Here is a 16,568-nt window from a genome sequence, read left to right on the forward strand (position 1 = left end):
AGAGACAATATTTAGAGTCCAGTGGCCCTTTATCTTTTCCCAACAGGAGAAAGCCATTCAGTCTCTTGAGCCTGTTCTCTGACAAAGGGTCACTAGCCTTAAAATGTTAACGCTGTTTTTCTCTCTCTGCACGGTGCCAGACCTGTGGTGTTTACAAGCACTCTTTGTTTTTGTTTCAGATCTCCAACATCCAGCAGTCCTTTGTTTTATTTTGATATCTTCACGATTTCCTTGTTGTGGAGGAATGGACCATCAAGAGGTCATAGAGAAAGTGGGGACTGCAGATGCTGGAGATCAGCATTGAAAAGAGTAATGCTGGAAAAGCACAGCAGGTCAGGCAGCATCTGACGAGCAGGAGAGTCAATGTTTCGGGCATTAGCTTTTCAGCAGGAATGTTGGGGGAGGAAGGGGAGCTTAGAGATAAATAGGAGGTGGGGTTGGGGGTAAGGTAGCTGGGAAGGCGATAGGTAGATGGAGATGGGGGGGTGTGATAGGTTGGAGGAGAGAGTGGAGTGGATAGGTGGGAAAGAATATTGACAGTGGGACAGTTCAAGAGGGTGGTGCCAAGTTGGAGGGTTGGATCTGAGATGAGGTGGGGGGAGGGGAGATGAGGAAACTAGTGAAATTGTGTGGTTGGAGGGCCCCAAGTCAGAAGATGGCGTGTTCTTCCTCCAGGCATTGTGTGGCTTGGATTTGGTGGTGGAAGAGGCCCAGGACTTGCAAGTCATCAAGATGTCATGGTCCAGTGGCCAGGTCATCAAACAATGGATCTTTGGGTATACAACTGTCATTGCTCTGGTGGTTGTGGCTGAGTTACAATATTGTTAGTTTATTATTGAGTTATACAGGAATTAGCACATTCCATTACTTGTCTTCCCACAAGATGCTAAAGATAGTCTGAAACAGATAAGGTGGAAACTGTCAATTCTCTTCACCTTTCTAGTACACATCGTCCTCGCAAACTGTTCTCAGTCAAGTTGCTGTTGCTCAACACTTAACTCAGCTTGGGCATAACAGCTGCAGCAATATGTATATTGAGTATGAACTCTAATCAAGAAGTTCCTGTCTCACACTGCCATTGCTGATAGATAGCAGTCTGACACCATCCTGGACAGTGATGTTGGTCTCTCTAATGCTGATGTTTAAATCAACTCTTCACAGGCATGGGTCAAGATTAGAGTGGTTCTGGAAACGCACAGCGGGTCAGGCAGCATCTGAGGAGCAGGAAAATCGACGTTTCAGGTAGGAACCCAGGGCCCCTGCCCGAAACGTCAATTTTCCTGCTCCTCAGATGCTGCCTGACCTGCTGTGCTTTTCCAGCACCACTCTAACCTTGAGTCCCACCTTTAAGATAAAGTCAGTGGTACATGAGAACTTTGTGGCACCTGGTTTACCATTATTTCAAATTGGTGTGCAGCTGTGGACAGTATGTAGGAGGTCACTGACTTCCCTACTTTCTCTTCATGGCACAAAGTGGAAGAGAATGGATTCTTACAAAGAGGCTTAGGACTGGTAAAGGTCTGTGGATTTACAGTGTGGGGTCAGGGGCATGGAATGTTTGGAGAAATTGGGGGAGAGTTGGGGACTGCGACAGAGGATGAGGTTGAGAACATGGAAGAGTGAGGTGAGAAGGGTGTGCTGCCCTGGGTATGGTGGTGGAGAGCAATGGCAGTTAGTGAAGTTAAGAAAGTGAGATGTGAAAAGCCAGGCTCACAACAGTCTAGATGTTGCTCCTGTGATGATGCTGTACCTCTAACAAGGTTATGTTGTCCTTGTTTTTTTTTCCTCTCTCAGAAGCTCGTAAAGACACGGGTTGCAAAAAGTCTGGGCTTGGATGGGTTTTAAGGCCAGTTTGATAATAGCTAACAGATACTGCCTCAGGAAAAAGGCTTTCAAGTTAAAAAGTACACTTGTATAATGAAAGGGGAGTGGTCAGTTCTCCCAGCGCAGCGTTTCTCTGGTTTGATTTGGTTTTTAGCAGTCTGGCTATTCACTGAAAGCAGTCAGGCAGTGTTTGAAACTGCTAGGCCCAAAGAAGCAGGTCCATGATGATCCTCTCTCTGTCTGACATCTCTCCTGTAAGACTTTGGGTTTGATTTTACCTTTTGTGCCAAGGAGTGTTTATGGGGATCATCGCAAGTATTGGGAACAGCATGATTAAGTTGGGTTATTCTGTTGGGCTTTCGATAGGCTATGTTGTTCTGTTCTCTTTTGTTCGTGGTTCATTCAGTTACCTTGTAAATAAATTCTGTATTGTTTAAATCTAAATGGTTTGACCAGCTGCATCTCTCCTGGAATATCCATGCTTCACCTGCTCTAAACAACTAGCAAAGCTAGGGTCTGGGCTACTTTTTTGAAATATTTTGAGGGGGTCTGGCGTAGTCCATAACACTTTATCTCAGGGTGTTGACTGACAAAGTCCTTACAGGGCTTTGAGTTCCCCCACAACATTTCAAACAGGCGCACACAGGCAGAATAAAAACTCCTCCTTTGACTTATTTTCATTGATGATACACTCCTCTGTCCTTCAATCAGTCAGACCCACAATGGCTAACAACATGTTTTTCCAAAGAGCTACAACTCTTTACTCTCAAACTAATTTTAAAGCAAAGTGGAGTCCTGCACCCCAAGAACAATGAGGACAAGCAAGTAATGTCATTACAAGACCCGAGCTAGAAGTGGTCAAGCCATTTTGGGGAATGTCCACCATGGACAAGGAAGTGGACAAAAGACTTTCAGAAGCAAACAGTGCATTCGGTCGACTGCACAAATGAATATGCAGCAGCTACAGCCTCAGAGTGCAGATCAAACTCAATGTGAACAACAGCAGCAATTGTTGGAGAAACTCAGCAGATCTGGCAGCAACAGTGGAGAGAAAGCAGAGTCAATATTTCAGGGCCGGTGACCCTTCTTCAGAACTAGTAGCAGGCAGGAATAGGTAGCATGTACTCCTGGAGACAGAGCCTGGAGCCCTTGTCAGCTGACCACAGGGACCCTTCCCTCTGGGATACCCTGATCCATTCCTACTTCATCCCCAATAACCCCCATACTCCCACAGCACCTTCCCCTGCAATTACAGAAGGGGTAACATGTGCCCATTTACTTCCACCACCCCCCTCACCATCCAAGGCTCCAGACACATCTTCCAGGTCAATAACCCCCACACTCCCACGATTTTCTACCACTTTGTAGGAAACCTACCTTCTATCTACAAAAATGACCCCAGCTTCCAGTTGCCTGCCACTTCAGTACACCACGGTGATCACTGGCCAACATCTCTGTCCTGGGCCTGCTCCAGGGAAGCTCAGCACAAGAACAGCACCTCATTTTCCACCTGAGGACCCTGTAGCCTTCTGGACTTCTCAGTATTGAGTTCAACACTTCTCAGGCCTGAACACCTTCTTCCTTATTCAACCCCACATCCCAGGTCCTGTCATGACATGGGCTACTTTCAGCACAACCAACAAAATTTCACCTATTTATGGTCCTCAATAGCAGTGTTTCTCTCTCTCTGACTTACCATTATTGTCTCTTTGTTTGCCTAACTGTCTTTCTCTCCCTCTGGGCTCCATCTCCACCTATCCTTTACTTCCTCTCCATCTTTTCCAAGTTACTAGCAGTTGTGAAGAAGGGTCACTGGACCCTAAATATGAACTGTGTTTCTCTCTCCATAGATGCTGCCAGATCTGCTGAGTTCCTTCAGCAATTTCTGTTTTTCTTTCAGGTTTCCAGTAGCTGCAGTTCTTTATTTCATTTCAATGTGTGCAATGCTGTAGTTCTTTTCTGAGCACTGAGGCATGGATCATGATCCACTCCTGTCCCAGCACTACCTCTGAAACATCCTCAAGATGCGCTGGCAAGACTGCATCACAGACATTGAAATCCTGGAGACAACCAGCATCACCAGTAGTGATACCATTCTCTTACAATGCCAAGTCGATTGGGTAGGCAAAAGTGAGGACTGCAGATGCTGGAAACCAGAGTTTAGATCAGAATGATGCTGGAAAAGTATCCTGGCAATTTCTGATGAAGGGCTTTTGCCCGAAATGTCGATTTTCCTGCTCTTCGGATGCTGCCTGACCTGCTGTGCTTTTCCAGCACCACTCTGATCTAAGTGGATTGGGTGCCCAGAGAGACAACAGTCACCTGCCCAAGAGCAGTCTACTGGTAAATGTAACAGAGACTGTATTTAAATCTTTCAAGCTCTCCCTGAAGAAGTCACTCTCTGTGTGCCGCATCCACCATTGTTGGTAGCAAGTGTTGGTGTAGATCATGATGCTTGGAATTGCTACATTGGGAAGGCTACAGATACCTTTGAGATTGAGAGCAAAGGCAGCATTAAAGAGAAAAGGAGGAGAACGATAGACTTAGTTGTCCCCACCAGTGACACCTTCTTCCACTGTGGGAGTACCTACCATTCATGGATAGCTCTAATTAGCCACCAGTAAGCCTGCAACTGAGGAGTACAACCTTCCTAAAAGTTTTGTCTGTGAAGAAATGAAATTGCATTGAGCAATTGGGAAAATGTCCTTTACATTGCATTGAATGTAGGACCAGTAGAGCCTGCAAGTTCAGCTGTGTTCCACATGATGTTGAGAACAACCCTGGACACTAATACAAAGATTCAACAGTGAAAACAAATGCAAAAACACAACCTGTTTCTTTCACAATAAACAAAATGTCTCCAAATCCCTTGCAACCTCAATGCATGCCAACAATCTGACTTGCCAGGATAAAAAACAAAAGAACTATGGCTGCTGTAACTAAGGAACAAAAACAGAAGTTGCTGAAAAACAGCAGGTCTGGCAACATCTGTGAAGAGGAAGTGACACCAGACCCGAAGTGTTAACTCTAATTTCTCTTCACAGATGTTGACTTGCCAGTATGTTTGGTTCTCTGACTAAACTAGTTGAATAATGATGATTCATACATAAATACTGTGAAAGCAATGCAACATGAAATATTTACAAGTGATATTTAATTTTGAGAAAAGCCTGTGCCCTCAAGTCCTATGTTAATGGAAATGGAGTTGGACTGGGAAGTTATGGCAGTGATCCAGAGCCTCCCTGTTTGACCAGGATACGTTTTAATAGATCACCCCTCGATGAGGCATTCTCAGCTGATGATGGGTTATACCGATGGAAAAGCATCCCCAGCCACTGCAATACATGTTTCACATGCATGTCATTGGCGTCTTGAATTTTATTTATAATTGCATGGAAAAAGGCAAAAATAGAGAAAGCAGCAGTGGCACTCAGTTCTGGTTAGAATATTAAGAGTGACACATTGTGTGATTGTTGACAAAATCCTGACTTATGTTTTCATATTCAGGAGAATAAAGTTTTACTTCACATATACTGTCAGATCTTGAATCCCTACAGTGTGGAAGTACACCATTCAGCCCATTGAATCCACACTGACCATCCGAAGAGCCTCCCAACCAGACCCACTCCCTACTCTATTCCTGCATTTCCCATGGCGAATCCAACTAGCCTGCACACCCCTGGACACTATGGGCAATTTAACATGGCCAACCCACCTAACCTGCACATCTTTGGACTGTGGGAGGAAACCAGAGCTCCTGGAGGACACCCACACAGACACAGGGAGAACATGCAAACTCCACACAGTCAGTTGCTTGAGAGTGGAATTGAACTTGGATCTCCGGCACTGTGAGGCAGCAGTGCTAACCACTGAGCCATTGTGCCGCCCCATATTTGATCCATTCCCAACAAAAAAGAATAAAGTAAAGTTTTTTTACCCCAGTCAGAAATGCTGTACCACTTAACTAAACACACCCTAGCATATTCACTGACACTATCTGTTATAATACAACCAGTGTAACAAGGATTTTCTATTAATAGCACAGAAAGAAATTGAGCAATAAGAAGGTGGTGAACTTTGTTAGATCAACCACACCCTGCCCAGCAGAAACAATGATTGGGTTTAGCTAAAGGGGACATTATTAATAATATACTTAAACAACACAATAATTGCTAACCTTCTGTTTACAAATATTAACTGAGCCCTACACACCAATGTGATGGAGTCATAACTGCCTTGTCAAATACTACCCACGTCCTGAGAATGAAAGAGAAGAAAACAAAATCAAAAATTTGCTCAACTCAGTATGCCTTGTGAGATCGAGTCACATAGATACAGAAAATTCTGAGCTTGGATCTGTAGTCTCTACTGAGTAACCTTGGAAGAAATAGCTCATGAGATCATTGATGTATTGGTTTAATTTTCAAAGCTCCCTGGATTTGGGACAATCCCATTAGATTGCAAGGCAGAGAACATAATTCCTTTCTTCAAAAGGGAGGGAGACAGAAGCAAGAAACTAACAATAGACTAACATTTGTCAGAGGGAAAAGTTTAGAAACTGTTTTGAAAAAGATTAGGCAAAAGTGAGGACTGCAGATGCTGGAAGTCAGAGTCTAGATTAGAGTGGTGCTGGAAAAACACAGCAGGTCAGGCAGCATCCGAGGAGCAGGAAAATTGATGTTTCGGGCAAAAAGCCCTTCATCAGGAATGAACAAGGCACTTGGATAAGTTTAAAGCAATCAGACACTGTAAACACGGTGTTGTGAAAAGGAAATCATGTTTGACCAATCTATTAGAACTATTTACAGAGGTAACATATGCCATGGATAAAGGAGAATGAGTGGATGCATTTGATAAGGTGACATATTATGCAGAAAATAGAAGCACATAGTATGGAAGTAGCATATTTGCATGGATAGAATTTTGTATAGCACCCACAAAGCAGCGAGTAGGTGCAGTCTTTTCCAGGTTGGCAAGCTGTAAAGAGTAGTATGCCACAGTGGTAAGTGCTGGAAACTCAACAGTTTACAACCTAAATAAACAACTTAGATGAAGGGATGAAAGGTATAGTTGCCAAATTTGCTGATGACACAAAGATAGATAAGAAAGTGGGGTGTGAAGAACTCACAAACAAGCTACAGAAAATAGCAAGTTAAAAATCGCACAGCACCAGGTAATAGTCCAACAGACTTATTTGGAAGCACTAGCTTTTGGAGCACTGCTCGTTCGTCAGGTGGATGAAGGAGCACAGCACTGCAAAAGCTAGTGCTTCCAAATAAACCTGTTAGACTATAATCTGGTGTTGTGTGATTTTTAACTTTGTACACACTAGTCCAACACCAGCACCTCCAAATCACAGAAAATATAGTATAAGTAAGTGGGCAAATTTGTGAAACTTTCCATTTTGGAAGGAATATTAAAAAGAGAGGCATATTACCTAAATGCTGAGAAATGGCTGAGCTCTGAGGTACGGGGGATCTGAGTGTCCTTGTGCATGAATCACAGAAGGTTAGCATGCAGGTACAAAAAATAATAAGGAATGCTAATGGAATGTTATCATTTGTCATACAGGGAATTAAATACAAAACAACAAGATGATACTTCAATTACATAATTAAAAATCACACAACATCAGGTTATAGTCCAACCTGTTTTTAACTTTGTCTATCCCGGTCCAACATCAGCACCTCCACATGAATTACACAGGACATTGATGAGAACGCATCAACTTTTTTTGGTCACTTTATTTAAGGAAGCCTGTCAATGTATTAGTGGAGGAAAGAAGAAGGCTTACAGAACTAATACCTGTAATAACAGGTAATACCAGGAAAGGTTGGCCTGGCTAGGCTTGTAACCTTTGGAATTTAGAAGAGTAAGAGGCAACATGATTGAAGAATATAAAGGCTGTTGACTGGGTGGCTATGGAATGGATGTCTCTTTTTAGGGAAAAAAATCTAGAATTAGGAGTCACTGTTCAAAATTCAGGGGCTTGCCCATTTAAAACAGAGATTAGGTGACTTTTTTTTTGGGGTCATGTGTCTTTGAAACTGTCTTCCAAAAAAATTGTGGACACAAAATCCTTGAATATTCTTATTTTGTTTTCTCCTCCTCCTATTCATCTTAAGGCAGAGGTAGATAGATTCTCGTTAAACAGAGGGTTGAAAGGTTATCAGGGTAGGCAAAAATGTGGATTTGAGGTTACAATAGATCAGTCATAATGAATTGATTGGCGGAGCAGGCTTGAGCAGCTGAATGACCTAAACCTGCTCTTAATTTGTATATTTATATGTAGAATCAATATACATTTGTGCAATATCACTGTCCAACTGAAATTCCCAAAATAAGCTGGACCTGGGCCAAAGCTGCTTGCTTCTCCTTAACAAGACCGGTTACTTGCCTTGACCAATGCACCATACCAGCTTTACCGCCTTGTTGAGGATAACCATACCTTGCTGATCATAACCATTTCAGCTTGACCTCCTTGCTGAGTATAAATTTTGGTAGCCCTGCTGGTGCTTACAAATTTTGGTGAGAACTCTCTGAGAGCTGAAATTGGTGTATGAGAAGGCAGCAGTTTGTTTTGCATGCTGCCCCAGGTGAGGTATCCAAAAGGTTGCTGATTGAATTTAAGGTTAAAAAAGTGAATGGGTTGTGGTAGAGGTAATAATTACTCGTGCTTGGTCCAAGCGATCCTTTGGTCAACATGTGAACAGAAAACTTAGCTGAATTGTCGTATTGTGATATAGCTTTGCATGTGTTTTATTTTATATGACATCAAGCATGGAATCAAGATTATTTATTATGTTATAACTTATTAGGACAATTGCCATTGAACTCTTACCTTCCTGGAACTAACTTTGGGTCACTGGATGTTCTGTTTCCTGTGATTTCTACACTGCTTTCTGAGACATGTGTGGAGGCTGATGGTGTTGGTTTGCATCTTTTAATTCTTCTTCCTCTCTTATATGCAGCTACAAGTAAACAAGTAATTACATGCAGAGAGTTAGGGTGGTGATATCTTATGTTTTAAAATTATTATTCTGGCATTCAATTCAACAATGAAGAAATGGCAAGGAAAAGGAAAGCTTCAATCCTCAAGATGGATATGAACATCTATGCGGACACTTTGATTTTGACTCTTCTTATTCTGTGTGCATTGCCTTTGTCAGTTATTTAATTAGATGGCTTTGGCAAATAGCATTAAGGAGAATCTAAAGAGATTCTATCAATATATTAAAGGCAAAAGAGTTACTGGGAGAGAATAGGGATCCTTAAAGATCAACAAGGCTATCTATGTGTAGAACCACAAGAGACGGGTGAGATACCAAATGAATATTTACGTCAGTATTTATGGTGGAGAAGGATGTGAAACTTGGAGAAATAGTGATGGCTTGAATAGAGTTCACATTATAGAAGAGGAGGTGCTGGATGTCTTAAGATGCATAAAGGAAGATAAATCCCCAGGAGCTGCTTGGAATGATTTAAACTAGCAGGGTGGGACCCAGGGTGATAGTGAGGAAAGAGATCAATCTGAGACTGGTACAGTGGGAATAGAAGTAAGCCAAACAGTCAGGGCAGGCAGAAATAAAGCAGAGAATGAGTTGGACTAATTAATTAAACATTCATTTCAATGCAAGAGGCCTAACAGGGAATGCAGATGAAGTCAGGGCATGGTTAGGAACACAGGACTGAGATATCATAGCGATTACAGAAACGTGGCTCAGGGATGGAGAGGACTGGCAGCTTAATGTTCCAGGACAACTGCTATAGGAAGTTCAGAAAGGGGGGCAAGAGAGGAGGGGGAGTGGTGTTCTTGAATAGGGATAGCATTTCGGTTATGTTTATGGAGGATATTCCTGTGAATATGTCCAGGGAAATTATTTGGATGGAACTGAGAAATAAGAAAGGGATGATCACCTTTTTGAGATTGTGTTATAGACCACCTCATAGTCAGAGGGAAATTGAGAAACAAATTTGGGAGGATATTTCACTTATCTGTAAGGATAATAGGATGGTTATAGTAGGGGATTTTAACTTTCCAAACATTGACTGGGACAGCCATTGTGTTCAGGGTTTAGATGGAGAGAAATTTGTTCGATGTGTATAAGAAAATTTTCTGATTCAGTACGTGGATGCACCTACTAGAGAAGGTGCAAAACTTGACCTACTCTTGGGAAATAAGGCAGGGCAGGTGACTGAGGTGTCAGTGGGGGAGCACTTTGGGGGCAGTGACTATAATTCTACTCGGTTTAAAATCGTGATAGAAAAGGATAGACCAGATCTAAAAGTTGAAGTTCTAAACTGGAGAAAGGCCAATTTTGATGGTATTAGGCAAGAACTTTCAAAAGCTGATTAGGGGGCAGATGCTTGCAGGTAAAGGGACGGCTGGAAAATGAGAAGCCTTCAAAAATGAGATAATGAGAGTCCAGAGACAAAATGTTCCTGTTAGGGTGAAAGGAAAGGCTGGTAGATATAGGGAATGCTGGATGACTGGAGAAATTGAGGTCTTGGTTAAGAAAAAGGAAGCATATGTCAGGTATAGATAGCAGAGATTGAGTGAATCCTTAGCAATAAATAAAAGCAGTAGAAATATGTTTAAGGAGGGCAAAAAGGGGACATGAGTTGGCTTTGGCAAAGGAGAATCTATAAACACATTAAGGACAAAAGGGTAACTGGGAGAGAATAGAGCCCCTCAAAGATCAACAAGGCAGCCTATGTATGGAATGACAGGAGATGGGGGTGATACTAAAGGAGTATCTTGCATCAGTGTTTACTGTGGAGAATGACATGGAAGATGTAGAATGTAGGGAAATAAATGGTGACATCTTGAAAAATATCCATATTACAGTGGAAGAGGTACTGGATAAATCCCCAGGACCTGATCAAGTGTACCTTAGAACTCTGTGGAAAGGTAGGAAGTGATTGCTGGGCCTCTTGCTGAGATATTTGTATCATTGATAGCCACGGATGAGATGCCAGAAGGCTGGAGGTTGGCTAACATGTTGCCACTATTTAAGAAAGGTGGTAAGGTAAAGCTAGGGAACTATAGACCAGTGAGCCTGACATCAATGGTGGGCAAGTGTTTGGAGGGAATCCTGGGGCACAGAATTTACATGTATTTGGAAAGACAAGACCTGATTAGGGATAGTCAACATGGTTTTGTGCATGTGAAATCATGTCTCATGAAACTGATTGAGTTTTTTGAAGAAGAAACAAAGAGGATTAATGATGGCAGAGCAGTGGACGTGATCTATATGGACTTCAGTAAGGTATTTGACAAGGTTCCTCAGGGTAGACTGGTTAAATACAAGGAAAACAGAGAGAACTAGCCATTTGGATACAGAACTGGCTCAAAGGTAGAAGACAGAAGGTGGTGGTGATAATTATTTCTGAGTTGTTTCGTTCAATGATGTTGCTGATGCACTATAAATAAATATAAATTAACGGTTTATGTAAAGCAACTTAACAGATTTCTATTCCATAAATTCCCCTGTTTACAAGTCATCAGTCTTGTCAGGGTAGTGTTGTAGAGCTGCAAATAACTTTTTTTCAAACTGGAGGCCTGTGACCAATGGTGTGCCACAACGATCGGTACTGGGTCCACTGCTTTTCGTCATTTATATAAATGATTTGGATGTGAACATAGGAGGTCCAGTTAGTAAGTTTGCAGATGACCCCAAAATTAGAGGTGTAGTAGATAGTGAAGAAGGTTACCTCAAGGAAAATGGTATCATGATCAGTTGGGCCAATGGACTGAGAAGTGGCAGATGGAGTTTAATTTAGATAAATGTGAGGTGCTGCATTTTAGAAAGGCAAACCAAGGCAGGACCTATACACTTAAGATAAGCTCCTGGGGAGTGTTTCCAAACAAAGAGACCTAGGTTCATCGTTCCTTGAAAGTGGAGTCACAGGTAGACAGAGTGGTGAAGAAAGCATTTGGCACGCTTGCCTTCATTCCATAACATTGAATATAAGAGTTGGGACATCATGTTGCAGCAGTTGTTATGGACCAGACCAAACCCCCTCAAAATATATTAAGAAGATAGTCTAGACCCTAACTTTTTCTTATTTCGAAGAAATAAGAAAAGGCATTGTGTTCTGGATGTAATTTGGTCAGTCAACTTCTAGGCTTGAAACAAACACACTTTATGTAGACACTATAATTAAAATACAGATAACATAAAATTAAAATAATTGGCTCCACTGTAATGCTATAAAAATACCTAACAAAATAATATATTATTATATATATTTACACAACTACTACTAAATAACTTTCGAATATAATAACATCCCATAAGCACACCCTTGGCAAAGGCAAATTCAATAAAATAGATTGTCTCACATGTAATTTTAGCAGCAGGAGGAGGACCCCAACTTTTGTTACTGAAAAGTAAAACTTTTTAAAAAAAATCCTGTTTCTGTGAGAGTTTGACTCCATGCATTCAGGCTGCTTCTATTGTTCCAATTTTTAAAAATCCCCAAGGCCTCACAAGCTGTGCAGTTTATTGGCTTTGGAGCAAACTTCTCTTCATAAAACAAACCAGGACAAAATACATTTCTTAAAGTCAGACTATTGTCACACAGCACAGTACATTGGTGAGGCCACTTTTGGAATACTATTCTAGTCAGCTTTCCATTGGACGGATGTTGTTAAGCTTGAGAAAGTGCAGAAAAGACTTACAAGGATGTTGCCAGGACTGGAGGCTTTGAGCTTTAGGAAGACATTGAATAAGCTGGGACTGTTTTCCCTGGAGTGTTGGAGGCTGAGAGCTGATCTCATAGAAGTTTATAAAATCATGAGGGACATGGATAGGGCGGATAGGCAAGGTCTTTTTCCTAGGGTGGGGGGAATCCAAAACTAAAGGACATAGGTTTAAAGTGAGATGGGAAAGATTTAAAAAAAACCTGAGGTGTGACTTCTGTATGCAGAGAGGTGGTGTGTGTATGGAACAAGCTGTGAGAGTAGGTGGTGGAGGCTGGCACAATTGCAACATTTAAAAGGCACCTGGATGGGTATATGAATAAGAAAGGTTTAGAGGGATATGGGCCAAATGCAGGCAAATGGAACTAGGTCAGATTGGGATGTCTGATCACCACAGATGAGTTGAGACAGCATGTTTCCATGCTGTATGACTCTATGACTCTAACTATTATCATTTTATGATGATTTTATTTCTCTTTTTTGCATATGGAAATGCTAAAGCTCAGAAATCAGATTGCTTACCTAAAGTTATTTGCAGCTCTACAATACTGCCCTGACAAGACTGATGACTTGTAAACAGGGGAATTTATGGAATAGAAATCTGTTAAGTTGCTTTACATATACCTTTAATTTATATTTATTTATAGTGCATCAGCAACATCATTGAACGAAACAACTCAGAAATAATTATCAACAACAACCATATGCATGAGAGATAGTAAGTGTGAATAAATAATATAGAATGAGGATTGTATAATGCAAGGATATTTTTGAAGTGAAAAAGATTAATTAACTTCATATTTAACAATTTTATATATTAATTTGTAATTTTAGGTACTTTTTCATATCTATGTAATTAGGTATATTTATCACATACATAGTTGTACATATTTATTTATTGCCTGATATATTATAACCTATGTTATAATATGACACATCATTTAAATTTTTATTTGTTATAAAACAGAATATAGAATTTCTTAATCCAGGTTGGATAGCAAACATATTTATTTCTATTGTATGTGTGTAGCTGTTGGACACAGACTTAGCTGTGTGTATTTTCAATTACTCCAGGTTACTTTTTATTTCATGAACAATGCTACAGCAGTTTACTGTTTAATAATGATCAAGGTGGATCTTTCACCAATGATATGTGCACATATTGATGGAGACTCATAGAACCACACAGCACGGAAACGGACCCTTTGGTCCAACTAGTCCAAGCTGACCATGTTCCCAAACTAGCTGCCTGTGATTGGCCCACATCCCTCCAAACCTTTCTTATTCATCTGCTTATCCACGTCTTTTAAACATTGTAACTGTATGTGCATCCATCACTTTGTCTGGCAGTTCAGTCCACTTACTAAGCACAGTCTGTGCAAAACAGTCCTGTCCTTTTTAAATCTTTCTTGTCTCACCTTAAAAAATATGTCCCCTGGCTTTTGAACTCCCCACCCTAAAGAATAGCCTTAAGATAAGGCTATTCACCTCATCTTTGCCCCTCATGATTTTATAAACCTCCAGAAAGTCATCCCTCAACCTCTTATGCTCCAGTGAAAAACGCCCCAGCCTATTTTTATAACTCAAAACCTTCATTCCTGACAACATCCTGGTAAATCTTTTCTCCGGTTTAATAGTATTCTTCTTATAACAGGACAACCCCAGAACTGCACACAGTACTCTGGGAAAGGTGTCAATAATGTCCTATACAACCTCAAAATGTCTTTCCAACTCATATACTTAAAGGTTTGAGCAATGAAGGCTAGCGTTCTAAATGCCTTCTTAACCATCCTGTCTACTGCGATGCAAATATGTTGAGAGTGGTATTGAGTTATACAGCAACAAGTGCTGTTATATATCATCTTTAATAATAAGAAACATAAATGAGAGTGGAGAAAAGAGATAACAAGCCAAGAAGGGAGGGTTTGGTAGATGTGATCAAAAGCTCAGAAAAAAGCCTGAGGTGATTGTAAAGATGAAGGTAGAGGAAGGGTTACCCAAAGACTAAAGTACTGTATCTGAAAACCAGATGTGAAGAAAATAGGAAGACAAAGTGGATTAGAATTGGAGGAATTGAATATTCAGAAGATGGTATATGGCTGTCCAAGATTCAAGAGAGATGGGTCAGGAAAGGCCATGGAAGAAATTATAACAAATAAAAAATAATTTAAAACTTAATGGGCTAGATAATGTGGGCTGGTTATCATAGTTAGCTGGATGGCTAGTGTGTTACTCAGAATAGTGCAAACCTGGCAGCTAGTATGTGACTCAGAATAATGCAAACTGTGCAGTTAGTGTGTGACTCAGAATAGTGCTACCTGCATGGACTGGGTTCCCACTCCAGCTGAGATTGATGCAGAATCTGCCTCCTTATCCTGTCATTAACAGTGTTTGGTGATAGTGAACAATTACTGACAAAAACAGCCAAGAAAAAGAAACATCAGCACACATCCAGACGAGGGTCTGCCCTTGTCTAAACCACACATGAAGGAATGAATTGATGGGCAGGTGGAACATGGGGCAGAATCTTGTGGAAGTGGCAGTCATCTCACCCGTTGGCTGGAGAATCGGCCAGAGGCAAGATCAGCTTTTTTTAGGGTAGGTCCATTTCATGTATCATTTGTACACTTAACAGGCCAGTGGTGGACTAGCCTCAGGATCAAGGACTTGAGATCTGAAATTTAACCAGCCAAGTGCTATTAGCAATTTGGAAACTGACATCTCTTTGTACTCAGTAGCTTGTGATGATGCTGCTCCTTTAACAAGGTTATGTTGTCCTTGGCTTTTCTTTCAGAGGGGTCATAAAATCATGGGGTCCGAGATGTCTGGGTTTATCTACTTGAAGAAGCTTATCAGTTTTAACAAGAACACTTGTACAATGAAAAGGGAGTGGCCACTGTCCCAGCTCAGCTTTTCTCGGGTTTTATTTGGTTTTTAGCAGTCTGGCTGTTCAGGCGCTGCTGCTGAGTTTAAGCTACAGAATCTAATGAGACAGCTACAGTGGAAGGATGTTCCTTGCTAAATCTCTCTGCCATCTCTCACTCCTGTAAGAACTTGTGTCTGAGTTTACCTTGTTGCCAAGGGGGTGTTTATGGTAAGTATTTGGAACAGCATCATTAAGTTGCGATAGAGTTGATTGGGTTTTCAAATAGTTATGTTATTCTAAATTCGGGTTTCTTTTGTTTGTGTATAAATAAATACTGTTTTGTTTAGAACGGAGTGGTTGGGCCAGCTGCATCACTCCTGGAGTATCCATGTTACCCCTGCTTAAAACAACTAGAATAGTTAGAGTCTGGGCTTCCTTCTTGAAATGTTTTGAGGACGTGTGGCCTGGTCCATAACAGATTGGGGTGTCTGCAAGATTTGTTCTAAGTTCCAATTTGGAATTAGGATTGTTGGACTCCTATACAGTGAGTGGTAGATGTTAGTTTCCTTTGTTCTGGGTGTTGATTTTGGTTGGTTTGAACAGTGCTTGGGATACCAATGGCTCTTTCAGTCATTAAGAGTTTTCTGGGGGTAGAAGAAGTGACTTTGAGGGTTTTACAAAAGATGAATAGACAAAGCTGGTGAAATTGGCAACCAGGAACTGAAATTGAGGGTGTCTCCAAACAAAATGTGGTTATTACTGAATAGCTCAACATTCTAATGAAGAACCATTAGTCTTTGGAAATGGCTCTTAAATTTCTCAAGAGGTCCTGGGGTTTGAAGATGCTTCCCAATTTTGCCAATAAGTTTAGAAGGACAGAGGAATGATATACTTTTAGAATTAGTAAACAGGTTAGAATTGGGTTTAACCAGGGACAAAAGCAAAGCTGAAATTGTAATGGAGTTGGTCAACTGCTTGGGTACATCAGAGAAACAGAAAAGTGGAGTTAGAAGAGTTTAAATTGCAAGTGAGGCAACAGAAGTTAGAAGATAAAGAAAGAGAAAATAGAGCCATGTTAGAAGATAAAGAAAGGGAAAGAAAATTATTAAAGAAAAGGAGAGGAAAGCCTGAACAAAGGAAATGAAAAAAGAGAAAATAAGAAGGAAGAGAGAG

The 16,568-nt window shown here is 41.0% G+C and overlaps 1 protein-coding gene across 5 annotated transcripts in view; it reads right to left on the reverse strand.

Moving 5' to 3' along the window:
* The window catches only part of rbbp8l (retinoblastoma binding protein 8-like), a 118,051-nt gene that overhangs the window by 12,979 nt on the left and 88,504 nt on the right, over positions 1-16,568 (reverse strand). For 4 of the 5 annotated variants that reach the window (XM_072556424.1, XM_072556425.1, XM_072556422.1 and 1 more), the window contains one exon: positions 8,666-8,795. The exons of the other annotated variant lie outside the window; for it this stretch is intronic. In XM_072556424.1, coding sequence (XP_072412525.1) covers positions 8,666-8,795 — 130 coding nt within the window. The remainder of the gene's footprint in view (positions 1-8,665; positions 8,796-16,568) is intronic. 5 annotated transcript variants of the gene reach the window in all.

This window comes from Chiloscyllium punctatum, chromosome 37 (assembly GCF_047496795.1).
Source record: "Chiloscyllium punctatum isolate Juve2018m chromosome 37, sChiPun1.3, whole genome shotgun sequence".
NCBI classification, from domain to species: domain Eukaryota; kingdom Metazoa; phylum Chordata; class Chondrichthyes; order Orectolobiformes; family Hemiscylliidae; genus Chiloscyllium; species Chiloscyllium punctatum.